Consider the following 15,911-nt stretch of genomic DNA (forward strand, 5'->3'; position numbering starts at 1 on the left):
GGCTCAGGTGGGGGTTCCTGGGTGGCTCAGTCAGCTAAGCGTCTGCCTTTGGCTCAGGGCGTGATCTCAGGGTCCTGGGATCGAGCCCCCCGGTCCTGGGATCGAGCCCCGCGTCAGGCTCCCTGCTCAGTGAGGAGCCTGCTTCTCCCCCTCCCTCTGCCGCTCCCTGTGCTTGTGCTCTCTTACTGTCTCTCTCTCTCTCTCAAATAAATAAATAAAATCTTTTAAAAAATTAAAAATTAAAAAACAGGCTCAGGTGTTCAGTATTAAGTGAGCTCATGATTATGAAAGTACTTCATGTATTATAAGATACTAGGCAGTGTAATTCAATTCTGGTCACTCACATGCACCAGGAAAACACTAATGATGGAAAGGCCAGTTGACCTGTTTAGTTCTACTTGTTGGTGTTGGGTTCCCCCAGGAGAACCTCTAACTGGCTCTCTTCTTTCCATTTGCTCCCCCAGGGTCACTCAGGATGTGTCAACTGTTTGGAGTGGAACGAGAAAGGAGAGTGAGTATGAGCTAGAGGACCTAAGAAGGTGCTGGAGATGGGAGTGGGGAGGCTGGGAGAGGGGACTTACCTCCTCCTTAGTAGATCTAAGGAAAAGAGACTGCTGCTCTTTTCTGTGTACTTAAGTTTAGTCCATCATTATCAACACACAGTTGAACAGTGAATTGGATGACCGCCCAAACCCTGTTTTTTTGATAATCTAATGCATTTAAGGAATAATGAGAGATCCTTAGGACAAAATAGAAGAGACTCAGCTAATATTTACGAGATAACCTTGAATTCTGTGATATCTCCTTTTTGTCCCACTCTGTGTGGCTTGAACAGGGGACGTGGGGTAGGGGAGCGGGGCCTGCGAACTTGAAGAGAGGTCAGAACCCTTAATTCTGCTTGCAGTTTGCTGGCCTCTGGTTCCGATGACCAGCACACGATTGTGTGGGACCCGCTGCACCATAAGAAGCTGCTCTCCATGCACACAGGACACACGGCAAATATCTTCTCTGTCAAGGTGAGCAGGATGAGGCACAGAGCAAGTAAAAGGCATGACTTTAGAGCCACCAATCCCACATCTGTTCTCTGGGACCAAAAGGCAGAAGTTTCATGTGATTTCCACTTACAGGGCTTCAGAGGTCTGAAGACACTTGTAAGTCCCGTTCCCACCCTGTGCACATGGTTGTATTTGCCCACTTGTGTCCCACACACCCCCTGGGGGTTCACAGACACCTTTGTGATCTGAGCATCTGACTGTGATTCCTGAAACCCCATCTCTTTTCCATGTTCTGCTTCCTCACTTAGAGCCACAAGGCCAGCTCTAGGTGAATTTGTATTTATTTGAGTGGTGATATTGGGTGGTATGGTTCCAAGCATGAACCTTAGATGGCAGGAGGACCTATGTTTGACCCCCTTACCTGCCTCTTAGAAGCTGTGTGACATAGGCAGGTCACCTGACCTCTCTGAGCCCCTTTACTCATCTCTAAATATGAAGTATCTTAGGAAAACCCCCTGGATTCATGAGTAAGTGAGGAAATAATCCTTTAATTTTAAAAGGGAAGCAGCAGTCCATAGGCTTAATATTATAGTTCAGTGAGATGATTGTAAAAAGGCACCTGCCACAGGTGCTTTTAGCTATTCTGTGTTCGAGCTACTGATTTGTTGGTGGAAGTTGAACTGAGGAGAGGTGGGAACAGGACTTACTTAGTGTCTTCAGACCTCTGAAGCCCTGTAAGTGGAAATGACGTGAAACTTTTGCCTTTTGGTCCCAGAGAACAGACGTGGGATTGGTGGCTCTAAGTCCCCAGAAGCAAATGTGGACCTGATGAAAGTGAGGAGGGGTCTAATGCTTAGAGCAGTTTGGAAAAGGTAGAATGGGCCCTTTGAGAATGTAGTAGATGTCCAAGCATTGAGGGTACTCTCCACACCAGGAACTTATCTGCCGGGTTTAAGTTTGGAGGAGGTGACCTTTAAGGACCTTTCCAGCCCTGAAATTCTATAATGGATGTATGTGAGAAAGTCTCACTAATCTAAGAAATATTTTCCTAACTAATATCAGAAGAATTACAAGATACATGAAGAAGATAGATTTGAGAGCTGAGAACCTACTTATTTCCCTAAACCCTGCCTCTTTCCCGAGCTTTGATTTTCACCTCCAGGGACCAATCCTAGATGATTTTCTGCAATTTTAGAGACAGAACAATGCTGATTCACCTCTTGCATGGCAAATAGAGACTGTTTTCTTCCCCCTGAAAAGTGTTAGGTTCAGTTGAATCTGTGGAGTGGGATCCGGGAAAGGGACCTATGCCATCAGTTTGGCATCATAGAGCACAAAATGTTGAGTTCAGAAACTGGAATTTGACAATGGTCTTGATACTCGCTAATAGTAAGGCTTGGGGCAAGGCACTTATACTCACAGACCCTCAGCCTCCTCTTTTGTGAAAGTGTAAAAAAGGATTCTTCTCTCTTCGGGTAGTAACACTACTCGTATTTTTATTTAACGCACAAGCTCCCCCTGGTGGCAACTACAGTGTGTGATGAGTGTGGCACTTGGGCTCAAGAGCTCGCCTAGTCATTTCTGTTGTGCGTGAAGTACATTGCTGTCTCCAGACAGGATTAAATTCCGTCTATTTCATCTAGCCCTTTTCCTGGTGAGCCATTAGAGAATGGTGTGTTGAAAGAGTGAATTGTTGCTCTTTCATGAACAATTCAGTCAAGTAGGACATGAGCTCTTTAAATGCCCGTTCAGCCTTGTTGTGGGTTGGCAGAAATTTTCAATTAAAAAAGAAGACAATTAAATTTTTTGAACTCAAGAAAGAAGAGAAAAAGTCAACTAACAGCATACCCAAATACTTTTTGTCCTCAAAGGTAGGTGATAGAACTGCACACTTTTTAAAAATTACTGCTCAAAGCTTTATTTATGGCTGTTTTGTTCTTACCACATGCCATGTGGAATATTTTATTCTCAACTTCATCTGAATGGTGGGGTTCTCATTCTTTATAATAGCTGCATGGAGTCGTTTCCTCCTGATGCTCCACCCTTACCCGGGGTGCAACATTTGAGCCATTTCCAGTATTTGGTATTATGAGGAATGCTGCTCTGAGCATTTCTGCACAGGTCCCTTTTTTCTAATAGAATTATTTCTCAGGAGTGGAAGTTTGGGGTTAAAAGAAACAGTTTTTCTTTGTTCCCTATTGCCAGATTGTTCTCCAGAAATACTTGAACCAACCTAAAATACTACTTCCTTCTTAAAACACTGGTGGAAGTCCCTTTCATTTTAAGGCTAATTCATTACATAATCCTCAGGTTATCAAGTAGTCCTCATGAGGCAGTATACATATGGGAATCAGACAGACTTGTGCTGAACTTCAGTTTTAAGGGGGTTATTTTAAATATTAATAGGATAAGGTACCTGCCCAGGTATCCAGCACATGGTAAATGCTTAGTAAATGGTAACAGCTATGATTACTTTCCACTCAGCTCTTACCTGGGGAAGAATCAGAGGAAAAGGTTTCCTTAGGTAGTCTAGTTTGGCATAAGTCAGGACTTCTCCAGTAAAGTAAAGGTATATGTCCCAATTTTGACCTTTAGGCCTGTGGGCTGATGCTGGAGATCCAGTTTTTTTAGTGGACTGTCTTGGATGGGCTCATTTTCTTACACAATATGAAGGAAAGAGGGTGCTAACATCCAGGCTAGTCTTCTTTCCTGGCCAGCCCTATCCCCGCTGCCTGCCAATCTCTTCTTCAATCTCTCTGGAGCAGTTCCTGCCTCATGCTGGGGACCGCATCTTGATCACGGGGGCAGCCGACTCCAAAGTGCATGTCCACGACCTGACAGTAAAGGAAACAATCCACATGTTTGGAGACCACACAAACCGGGTGAAACGCATCGCCACAGCGCCCATGTGGCCCAACACTTTCTGGAGTGCTGCTGAGGATGGGCTTATCCGGTAAGGGCCTAAGGCATGGAGGGGGGCCTGTGCCTCCCCTTCTCCCACTGCATGTTAGCTCTGCATCCCATCTCTCCCTGCTGCTTCCTTCCATAGGTCTGGTTCCTTCCCTTCAGCAAGTTCCAGCCTCATTTGTCCGCCCAGGGTACTTGTCTGTGAACATACAACTGGGAACATTTGCTTGTCCTGCTCTCCTCTTCCCCACTCTTTACACTCACCTACACGACATTCAGGCCTGGCAGCCTTCTCTCACCAACACGGAGTCGGCCTCCTCTGGGCTTTCACATTTGATGTTCCCTATATATATATCCACACCCCCCCCCTGCATTATTCTGTCTCAGCACACTAATTGTATCCTCTATAACTCCAGTCACCATCTGTAGTTTTTATTTTATTTACTTGTTGGTTTATCTTTTTGTCTGTATCACTCACCGAACAGTGAACTGTCAGAGCAGCTCCAGCTCTCTCTTGTCCCTGGTTGTGTTCCCAGAGCCCACACTGTGCCTAGCACGTAGAGGTGCTTGATACATTTCTCTCAAATAGTTGATCAGAGGGCATATGTGTGAGAAGGGGGTAGCCAGCCAGAAATGGTCAAGTGGACTTTCCCCCTTTCCAGTGGCCTAGATTGTCACACCTTTGCCTCTACTGCCCTTCATCCTAAAATGGTCTCATTGCCTTTAACTCCTTTCTTGAGAGGTGACCTTAGAACTTTTTCCTTACTTCCCCAACCTGCTTTAATGACTCCCTTGAGTTCTTACAGGACTTTGTGCCCTCTTCCCTGTTACAGAGGAGGAGAGATACCTAAATCATGCATGAACTATAAAACAGTCAGAAACAGGGCAGTGATGTCAAGACAGACCTGGGATCAAGTCCTGCCTCTGTCACTCAGTGTTTGGGGCAAGTCACTTTACCGCTGAATCTCAGTTTCTTCATCTGTGATGGGAATTATCATAATAACTCCTTTGTTGGCTTGAGCATTAAAATCAAGACAGTGCCTGTAAAACCTTAGGATAATACTTGGAAGACAGAAAGCACTTTGGTTGGTGGCAGGTATAAAGTGCCAGGGCAGCAGGTAGAGGCTAAGCGGCTAGGGTTGGAGCTGTCCTAGCAGAAGGTGAGCATACAATGGGCCTTCCAGAAAAGACAGGATTTGGATAGGCAAGGAAAAGCAGAGTAGACTCCCCAACTTGAGCAGACTTTGTGAAGGCATGGGTAGATATGCCACATAGGGAATAGTTGTAATTGGCGCGGGTAGAAAAGTGAGGAACAAGGTTGGTGTGAAATCAGGTCTTAGAAACCAGACTGAGGAGTTTGGTAAAAGTAAACTAACAGTAAACTCAACGCTAGAAGTTTTGAGGAATCTCTGCAGTTTTTTGAGCAGGAGAGTGATGTAACAAGTATTTTAGAAGAGCAATCTGGGGAGGTTGGCTTAGAAGGGTAAGGCGGACAGGGTGGAGATTATTGCCCATGTCTAGGCAGGAGGTGGGTGAGCACACGGCGGACATCCCCCATTCTCTCTGCCTGTGTATCAGCAGCACAACAGTCCCCCAAACTGCGGTGAGGGGTGGGGTGTGCTACTGCCAGGGATATCTGGCATGACCTTTACCCCCTGAGTGGGACTCGGGCTTGTCTTGACGATGAGTGTTTCTAGGTAGCTCTTAGGCAACCTCTGGATTCTCTTTCTGTCACCTCCATACTGATTAGAAGTAGAGTTAAGGAGCAGAGCCATGTGGTGAAAGGCTGTCTCCCCAGCCCTGCGCTATCCCAGCCTCACACTTACTGGCAGTGTCGTCCCAGACAGGCTGTTTACCTGCCTTCAGCCTCAGTGTTCTGATGGTACCTGGGAATGGCATGAGGATTTAATTAGATAATCCATGTACAACACTTCAGGACAGTACTGGACACAAAGCAATTTCTTGCTGTTAGTAATCAGTAGTAATAGTACCTAATATCAACATCACTGACATCTGTAAAAACAAACAAAAAAATGTTACAGTAATATTTACCTTAAGTAGTTACATAAGAAGTGAAACAGATTGTGTGAGAAGCCTATTTCAGGTGCCTGGCCCACAGTGAGCACTCAAGAAATGGGAATGGTTTTTCAGGGTGCCTGGCTGGCTAAGTCAGAGGAGTGTGCAACTCTGATCTCAGGGTTATGAGTTCAAGCCCCGCGGTGGGTGTAGAAATTACTTAAAATCATAAAAAAAATAATAATAATGGTTTTTGACATTGTTATTATTGAGGAACAGGTCAGAGCCGCTCCCAACACCTTTGTATAACAAGGCCTTACTTAGCTTCTCCCCTGCCTCACAGAAGGATCCAACCCCCCTCCCCTAACACTGTCCTCTCTCACAGCCAGTATGACCTTCGGGAGAACAGCAAACACTCGGAGGTGCTGATTGACCTGACAGAGTACTGTGGCCAGCTGGTGGAGGCCAAGTGCCTCACCGTCAACCCCCAGGACAACAACTGCCTAGCAGTAGGGGCCAGTGGGCCCTTTGTGAGGCTCTATGACATTCGCATGATCCATAACCACAGGTATGAATAGTTCGGCCTCCTGTGGGCGAGTCCCTGGGAACCTGCTGCTCCTTTCCCTCATTGCCATGCCCTCTTCTTTTTTAGGTGGGTTTGTTAAATTTTGTGATTTAAAAAAAAAAATTTAATCCATGCTTGTTTTGGAAAATACAGAAAGTGTAATGAAGAAACTACCCATAATCCACCACCTGAAAGAAATCACTGTGTATAATATTTTCTGCTCGTTCTCTTACTATGAGTATTTGTACAGAGTTATGACCTTGTGCATGTAATTTCTTTTTTGTACACTTAATTGTATTTATTTATTTATTTATTTTAAACCAACATAGAATATACTCAGAACCTCCACATAAGTCCCAGACCTGAGAGGCTCTGCCAGCCTGGGTTTTCATTCGACTCCTGGGACAGGTGCAGGGATGTCTGGCCTGCTTTACTTTCGTTTGTGGGTTTGGGGGACCACCGCTGCTCCTCACACACTACGTGACCTGGAGTGGACCTTGAACCTTAGCTTCATCATCTGTAAAATGGGGATGATAGGGTGGACACGAGGACCAAGACAATGAATAGGATCTACTTGTAAAGCACTGTAATGTATGTGGCCATGGGTATCTAGTTGGTGAAATTTTGGGGTTGCTCAGGTAAGGAAGAAAGGTACCTCCTTTCAGAGATACAAATTTAGGTTTTCCTCTTGGGATTGTGGTCTGGTCTAGCCAGGGGTAGTGCTAGGGGTTATAACCTATATGGTTTGCCTTCCCACCAGGAAGAGCATGAAGCAGAGCCCTTCAGCAGGTGTCCACACCTTCTGTGACCGTCAGAAGCCCCTTCCGGATGGTGCAGCCCAGTATTACGTAGCAGGTAAGTCTCAGTCCAGCTCTGGCCCCAAATTCTCGGTTGGGTGCTGACTCTCTCTGGGGCAGTGCAGGGAGACAGCATGGCATGGTGGTCAAGAGCAAGGGTTTTAGATTAAGGCAGTTGTGGGTTTTAATCCTGACTGCCATTGACCAGCCATCCTGTGACGTTTGGGAAGTTACTTACCCTTGATGAGTCTTAATTTATTTTCCATAAAATGGTGTCATAATGATTAAATGAGATAAAGTGTATAAAGCAATCAGCCTAGTGCATATAGTAAGTGCTCAACACTTGCAGCTGCTTTGATGATGAAGATAATTGCTATCATTATTGATAATGGTTGGGTTCACACAGCTCCTTACCCCTCTGGGGGGAGATGGGGAGCCTCACATTAGGGTAACTTAGCTGCTCCGCACAGGTCACCTGCCAGTGAAGCTGCCTGATTACAACAACCGTCTGAGAGTGTTGGTTGCCACCTATGTGACCTTCAGCCCCAATGGCACAGAGCTGCTGGTCAACATGGGAGGGGAGCAGGTATGTATGGCTGCCCAAGGCGGCTCTGCCCCACCACCACCCCACATTCAGCAGCCAGGGCTTATACCTCACTTCCACTTCCATGAGGCAGACAAGAGCAACAGCCTTATTGTAAATGACTTTATAGTGAAATGTAGAGCAACATGGCGGCTTTGGAACGCCCAGAGAGGTGCCCCGGCCTTGGCTTTTTCTTAAGCTTAGGACTGACAGACCTGTCTTCAAATGCTGGCCTTCTGTGTACTATGGGTTTGAACTGTGAGTGTCTTCATTCTTAGTCTCAGTTTCCTCATTCTTCATTTTCCTAGGAGGAAACCCTGGGGCTCAGAGCCAGGCTGTGTGTTAAGAACAGCTGTAGGAGCGTTCCTTGATAATGGCAGGTTACTAACCCTTCTGTTTGCGTGTTCTCGGTCAGGAGTTTTAGTAAGCCTTGCTTAAATCCATTTATTCTGCAAACACTCACTGAGCACTTACTCTGGGACTAGCATTATTATAAACATGAAGGAGACAAATGTGAAATATGATCCGGCGCAGGTCGACAGGAGAGACATGGCAAGTGAACCAGTTGATGACGTTACAGGGCAGGGTGGATTGTGTACCAGGAACTAGGATGGAGAACAGGCGAGTGAGTTCAGATTGCTGAGGCATCACCTGGCCTAAAGGAAGCATAAGGATGAATAGAGAGGCAGTCTGGCAGTGTGGTTTAGAGCCAGCCAGGCTTGGTTTTGGGTCCCGGCTGTGCCACATGCTGCTTTTATGGCCCTGGGTAAATAAAGTCTGAGCCCATATTTCTTCATCTATAAAGGGGGTAATAATAATAGTACTTCTTCGGGTACCTGGCTGACTCCATTGGAAGAGCATGCAACTGTTGATACCTGGGGTCGTGAGTTCAGAGTCCAGAGTCCCATGTTGGGTGTAGAGATTACTAAAAACAATAAACTAAAAATAATGGTCCCTCTTTATGAGGTACCACTTTACAAGTACCTCTTTCTAGGATGAAATGAGGTAAGTCATACAAAACATTCAGCAGAGCTGAAAATAAAGCAAAGTGAGAATTCAATAAACAATAAATAATAATAATGTTTACTGAGAGAAGTAGCAGTATTACTTTGGGCAAATTGCTTCCCTTCTCTGAGGTTTCAGTTTTCCCATCTGTAAAATGAGACATTTGGCTTTGTGATCTCTGAGGACCTTTCCAACTTAAACATGTGATTCTAATTAATGGCAGTGCTTTAAGCAGTCCACCCTGAGGGCTGGGAACTGGGAGGATGTTCCTGCCTGAGGTTTGCTCCAAAGGAACCCCTCCTGGCCTTGCTTGATGGCTCCCTGCTCAGCACTCACTGTGTTCCTGAGAGCCATCAAGCCACCAAGGCCTTGTTCCTGGCCAGCCACATTCTTACCTCACAGCCTCCGTCTCTTGTCTTGACCCTTCCACTCTAGGTCTATTTGTTTGATCTGACTTACAAGCAGCGGCCATACACCTTCCTCTTGCCTAGAAAATGCCACTCCTCAGGGGGTAAGTGCTCTCTTGGGGTAGGGATCTCTGCCGGGGAGTTTGAGCCTGTGCCACCTCGCTGAGAAAGCTGCCCCTTCCCTTGTGCTGTGGCTGCGATCCTCCAAAAGGACTAGATTCTCTGAAGGAACACTCTGTACAGTAAGAAGGAAGCTAACAGGTCAGAGAGATCTGTCAAAGACTTCCCTCTGAAAAAGCAGTTTCTCTCCGTGGCTTGTCTCTTGAGGACCTGAAGTGGTTGCCCTTCCTTTCTCGTCCTGGAATAGTCTCCTCACTGACTCCTTCCTGGGGCCTCCAGTTGATTTAGGCACCTCTATGTTTCCTCCCTCCCCCACACCCAGCTAAGGATAATGCCAAGTTGAAGCTGTGTCCCTCTCCAACCAGCAGAGGGCGCACAGGGTTTTTCTTTATGCACTTGGGCCTGCCTGTCTGTCAGAACTTGCTTTCTGGGAATGGATCTTACCCCAGGAGAATGGCCCACAGGGGAACCATCAGATCCTTGATGGAAGCTGGAGGGCTGTTGAGGAGCAATGAGGAACAACTCCTGAGTTGTTGCTGTTCTTTTTCCCCATCCCTGCCAGAAGTTCAGAACGGCAAGATGTCCACCAATGGTGTATCCAACGGCGTGTCCAATGGCCTCCACCTTCATAGCAACGGCTTCCGGCTGCCGGAGAGTAGGGGACATGTCAGGTGAGGACAGCCTGACTTGTCTAGCCCTCTCCGTCACAATTATGGTACCTTAACAATATAATTGGAGGGAAGAGCATGTCTCGTAAGCCTTCCATCCAGACACATACCTCAGAGTCTGGGGACTGGGGCAAGGGATATAATGGAGTAATGGAGTATTTCTGGATGTGGCTAGTGGTTCCAGTACTGCTCCTACCTGGTAGGATTCCTATCATGCTCAGACTGAAGCTTCAGTCCTTGGTATCAGTGGGTCAGGACCCAGGGGCCAGCTGCCTCTTAGTACTGAGCTCTCTCTTAAAGATGTTCCACATAGATGGGCTTCCCCCATTATATTTTTCTTTGCCCCATACCATCTTTTGGCCTCTATGCCCTGCCAGGCCCAATGCTGGACTTTGGATATGGAGGTGTTCAAATCCTCTAAACTTTGAGAGAAACAGAAGTCTATAGAGAGATTCATGGGAGGAACTGGGGTGGTCACAAGGTTCAGCGCAGTGTGGAGGCAGGTGGTTAGCTACTGTCATGCCCAGAGTTCAAGAATTGCCTTTGGGCTGGGGCGCCTGGGTGGCACAGCGGTTAAGCATCTGCCTTCGGCTCAGGGCGTGATCCCGGCGTTATGGGATCGAGCCCCACATCAGGCTCCTCGGCTATGAGCCTGCTCCTTCCTCTCCCACTCCCCCTGCTTGTGCTCCCTCTCTCGCTGGCTGTCTCTATCTCTGTCAAATAAAAAAAAAATCTTTAAAAAAAAAAAAAAAAAAAAAAGAATTGCCTTTGGGGAGCATCTGGGTGGCTCAGACAGTTAGGCATCCAACTCTTGATTTTGGCTCAGGTCATGATCTCAGGCTTACGAAATTGAGCCCCGTGTTGGACCCCGCACTCAGCACAAGTCAGCTTGAGATTCTCTCCTCCCTCTGCCCACTCCCTGCTTGCGTGTGTGAGCTCACCGCTCTCGCACTCTCTCTCCCTTTCTCAAATAAATAGAATAGAATAGAATCACCTTTGGGGTACCTGGCTGGCTCAGTCAGTGGAGCATGCAGCTCTTGATCTTGGGGTCATAAGTTTGAGCCCCATGTTGAGGGCATAGAGTTTACTTTAAAAAAGAGAGAGAGAATTGCCTTTAACCTGCCCATGACCACTTCATTTCTGTTCCTCTGCTTTTTCACTGGTTCAGAGTATCTGGACTTGTGCCCATTATCTGTTACAGTAACCCAGGCCAAGGATAGAAGTGCTCCTCTTCTAAATGACAGTGCAGATCCCAGGGACCAAGAAAATACTGGTGGCCCTCAAGCAAGGCTGCAGACTTCCTGAGAGGCTGCTCTGACCTCCTTTGGCTGGCCTGACTTGGCTCTCCTTCCCCTTAGCCCCCAGGTAGAGCTGCCCCCATACTTGGAGCGTGTGAAACAGCAAGCCAATGAGGCCTTTGCCTGCCAGCAGTGGACCCAGGCCATTCAGCTTTACAGCAAAGCCGTGCAGAGGGCCCCTCACAATGCCATGCTCTACGGGAACCGAGCTGCTGCCTACATGAAGCGCAAGTGGTGAGTGGACCTGGGCCGGGATGAGGGATGAAGGCGGGGGGCCTGAGGGAGCCAAGTTGCTGAGGCCTCCACTGAAGCTGGTAGTGACATCCCACTGCCTCTTAGGGCTCCTTAGGCTCAGGCTTCTCCTCCCTACCTCCAGACTAGAAGTCGGGAAGTCTCAAGCACCAAGGAAGCTCACAGTGAAGTAGAACATGTTCACAAGTAGCTTCAACGTGATGTTTTGTTATAAAGTGATGTGGCCGCTGGACAAGTAAGGCTTGAAAGAATGATTAATCCCAACTGTTGGATAATTGTGCCATGAACTGGGACTATGAAGGAGCAGTGGAATTCTTGCTAGATAGGAAAGAGGCAGTTGGTCTCTGTCTGAAATGACTCTGCAGCTCCTTGACCTTGGGGCGTGCTTTCCTATGCTCTTAGACCATTGGACCAAGCACAAACAAGATACCAGAGATCTGAAGCTGGCTGTGGGTCATGTGGGGTCATAGTGGCTGGTGATAAAGGGGTGGGTCCATATCCTGAAGAACCCGCTATCTTTGGAGACCATCAGGGCTCCCAGCCCTTCTGCCTGCAGCACCAGCAGGCAAGCAGGCAGGCAGACCCCATCCCCCAGCCGGGGCCAGGACTGGAGATGGATAGAGCTGGGCCCACAGCCATTTCTGCTCCGTCTGGCATCCGTCGGCTCTGCCCAGACAGACAGGCCAGCTGGTGTGCCATCGTCTGGCTGCAACAAGACAGGCCAGAGAGGGAAGCTTAAGAAACCCACCCAAGTTAGCAGGATGGTAGATGGGGGTTTGGGAAGATGCTACCCCCGTAGGCCTTCTCAGGCCTCAAGAGTTTGCCAAAGGCTCAGATGGCAACCTAACCCAGGAGGTGATGGTTTGCGGGCCATTCTGAGTATTTTGCCTCTCTGTCCCAGGAGTTGAGTAGAATGCAGTGTCCTCATCCACACTTTAGACTGAGAGCTGTTTCACTCTTTCATTCTTGCTAAGAGAGGCTGATGGGTGCCCTTGACATGTTCTCTGAACTCCTACTGTGCACTAGATCCAGGGACACAAAGTTCTTCACTTTGAGTTCCTGTGCTCTGGAGTGCCCAGGCTCTGGACAGAGGACAAAAACATGATCATGGTTCATCATCATCCAAGAGGCAGGAAGCAGTGAGTCTTTGAGTGGTCAGGTAAAGGGCTGTGGGCACTAAAAGAAGTTAGGTCCCTTTAGCTGGGGTAAGGGAAGTGTCAGGAAGGTGAGGTGTCTGATGGGCTTTAAGTGTGGGCAGACTTAGGCAAGGAAATGAAAAGGAGGAGGGGATTATGGGGGAAGGACATTCCCAGGGAGATCAGTGGTGTGAACAAAGGCGTGGGGGTGGGGGACTGATTGAAGAGCTTGTTTGCAGAACAACAAATCCATTTGGCTAGAGCAGAGGGTTCTGGAAGGGACTGGCAGGAGATGAGTCTGTGAGGTAGCCTGGGGCCGGCCTGGGAAGGACTTGGAATGCAGAGCGGTGGCGTTTTGGCCTGGATTCAGTGGGATGATGGGCAGCTACTGAAGAGTTTTGAGCAGGAGAGGGGTGTGCTGAGGGCTGTCCTTTCAGGGAGATTGATCTGGCAGTGAGTCTGGATGGGTAAGCCCTGGGGCCAGCCTGCTCTCTCCCCATCCCCACATGCCTGCCAGTGACCCCTAGAATGTCACATTCTGTCCCAGGCCAGTCTCTCCAGGGCTGCCATCTGCTCCTGGATGCAGTGGGAGCTGTCACCCCCTGGCTCCTGGTTGGTCTCTGTCTGGCTCTCTCCAGGAGCTCTGAGGGGCACTTTGCAGGTGGTAATTGGGTTTCCAAACAGTGCCTGCTCCTTCATCACAGCCAGTCGTTCTGACGCAGGCCATGCCTTCAAAGCACTCTGTCCCCTGCCTGCTCCCACACTGGTGAACTGCTTGTTCCCGATCTGAGCATGGCTGCTGCAAGGGCTGGATGCTCCCTCTGAGTGCTGTCGGAGAGGAGGGTCAGGAGGACGTTGCCCCTGTCGGGCCTGTTTTGGCCCTATGATAGGGAGGGTTGTGAGCTGTGTCTTGGTGGAAGGAGCATCAACTCTGGGGAGTGCTGCTTAGCACAGCTGGGTCCTAGGCCCACCTCAGCCCAGCAGGGAAAGGAAAAAAACAAAAAGCAAAAAAACAGCTACCGAAGGAGAAGTGGCTCCTGTGACCTGTCTAGCTCTCCAAATGACAGGTGGGAACAGATGAAAGGTGCTGGAGGGGTGTATCCTATATTCTGGCACAGGGTGGGAGAACAGGGGACTTCTCCTTTGACCCCTCCCCTCTCTCCCCCCAAAACTGTCCCCACTTCCCTTCATCCATGCTTTGGGAGGTTGAAGAAATGAGTGGGGATGGTTTGGAGTTCTGGGTGTGCACACCCCCGTTCGCCATCAGCTTCCAGAGAGCTGACTCTGCCAGTCTGTCAGGCCCCATCCTTCAGCTCCGGGAGGTAGAGGCCACAGCTGCTGTGGATCAGTCAGCCAGGACAGAGGGGGGTCTGGCTGAGGGCTTGCTGCCTGCTGGTCAGACTCTGAGTCCCCAGCCTGGCACTTCTGCCTTACCCAGACCGCAGAACTGTCCTTGAGGGCCCCCTGCCTTGGCCAAGGCTTTGAAGACCAGCCGGGGGGATTTGAGGAGGTAGTTGGAGGAAGAGAGAAGGAGGGCTTGGGGAGCCTGAGATGGGCAAGATGCCAGGCCTTCTGCTGCAGAGCTGCGGGTGCCTGGGGTGAGCCAGTGTGCATTTGTACTCTGTGCCCAGCAGAGGGCAGCCTGATACTGTGTTTTTTTCAGACACACACACACACACACACACACACACACACACACACACCCCCATCCATCCCCCATCCCCCCAAGACTTCAGGGTTCCTGACTTATCTCCTTAACATACTCTATTTTCTGGGGAGCAGGGCCTGTGCTGAGCCAGGGTTCTTTTCATTTCCAAGTACCCTCGCCCTGAGATCTGTCAGAGGTGGGCTGAGGTGGCCACAGGAAGCAGAGGAGACTGGGTAGACTCCTCACTTGCCATGCTGCCCCACCTCCAAGCCACACTCGTCTTCCTTCCCAGGGATGGTGACCACTACGATGCCCTGAGAGACTGCCTCAAGGCCATCTCCCTAAACCCATGCCACCTGAAGGCACACTTCCGCCTGGCTCGCTGCCTCTTTGAGCTCAAGTACGTGGCTGAGGCCCTGGAGTGTCTGGATGACTTCAAAGGGAAGTTCCCGGAGCAGGCGCACAGCAGCGCTTGTGACGCATTGGGCCGCGACATCACAGCAGCCCTCTTCTCCAAAAATGATGGTGGTGAGTGGGCACTGAGGAGGGGTTGCTGTCACTTTCTATTTGAGGTCCTCTGTGACATGCTGGAGAGGACATAGTTCTGAGAGGGGCCTGGATTCAGATGCTGATTTAGAAATCATGTGACTTTGGAACAATCACTTGTTCTCTTTGAGACTCAGTTTCCTCATCTGTAAAGGGGGAGCGATAGCACCTTCCATAGAAACCTCCCAGGGTTTTTGTTGAGGATTAGCAGTAGCATGTTTAAAGCACCTGGTGTAATGCCTGGGACTCAGGACAGGAGTAAGCTGAGCCCAGTCAGGCCATCTGCATAGCCCAGCTGGGCCTTCTCACTGCTCACAGAGAAGGGCCTTAGCTGTTCCACTGGACATCTGAGTAAGAGGCAGCAGCTGGGGGTTGCACTCATTCCAGTTTGGATGCTTGCAGCAGAGGCTCCAGTATAGGGTAATAGAAATGCCTCGTGCGTGGGGCGTAGAACCTTCGGACCCAACCTCAGCCCTGCCGTGTGGTGACCGTGTAAAGCACAGCCTCCCTGCACCCACTGCCTTACCTGCACAGAGAGCATTCGAAGCCCTGTCCAGCTCACCGCAGTAGCATTGGAGAGTGAGTTGGGTATTTGTGGTAAAACGTGAACTCACTGGCGGCAGACATGATCCTCAACTCTCTCCTACGCAGTTTACTAACCATGCAGTTGATTCATTTGTTTGAATAGTTATCAAGCATCTGCCACGTGCTAGGCACTGTGCTGGGTCCTGAGTGTACAGCTGTGAACAAGTCAGGTGGGGTTTCTGTATTCATGGAGTTTACAGCCCTAGTGAAGGAACCAAGCAATGAAGGACAAACAGAGGGTGATGAGTGCCATGGGAGGCTGATGGGTGCATGGGGCAGAGCCTGATGTCAGGCTGGGGTTCTGGAGGAGGAGACATTTAATCTGAGATCACAAGGATGAGGAAGAAGAGGTAACTAGATACAAAGTGTAGCTGTGAGAGGTG

General features: G+C 49.0%; 1 protein-coding gene across 5 annotated transcripts in view; it reads left to right on the forward strand.

The window, feature by feature from the left end:
* The window catches only part of WDTC1 (WD and tetratricopeptide repeats 1), a 68,088-nt gene that overhangs the window by 46,601 nt on the left and 5,576 nt on the right, over positions 1-15,911 (forward strand). For 4 of the 5 annotated variants that reach the window (XM_011228951.3, XM_011228948.3, XM_034647444.1 and 1 more), the window contains 10 exons: positions 465-511; positions 905-1,016; positions 3,761-3,948; positions 6,304-6,486; positions 7,244-7,338; positions 7,751-7,866; positions 9,304-9,379; positions 9,958-10,066; positions 11,422-11,595; positions 14,690-14,925. In XM_011228951.3, the coding sequence (XP_011227253.1) occupies positions 465-511; positions 905-1,016; positions 3,761-3,948; positions 6,304-6,486; positions 7,244-7,338; positions 7,751-7,866; positions 9,304-9,379; positions 9,958-10,066; positions 11,422-11,595; positions 14,690-14,925 (1,336 nt within the window). The remainder of the gene's footprint in view (positions 1-464; positions 512-904; positions 1,017-3,760; positions 3,949-6,303; positions 6,487-7,243; positions 7,339-7,750; positions 7,867-9,303; positions 9,380-9,957; positions 10,067-11,421; positions 11,596-14,689; positions 14,926-15,911) is intronic. The other variant, XM_019803032.2, reaches the window with a different exon arrangement.

The sequence above is a fragment of the Ailuropoda melanoleuca genome, chromosome 2 (assembly GCF_002007445.2).
Source record: "Ailuropoda melanoleuca isolate Jingjing chromosome 2, ASM200744v2, whole genome shotgun sequence".
NCBI classification, from domain to species: domain Eukaryota; kingdom Metazoa; phylum Chordata; class Mammalia; order Carnivora; family Ursidae; genus Ailuropoda; species Ailuropoda melanoleuca.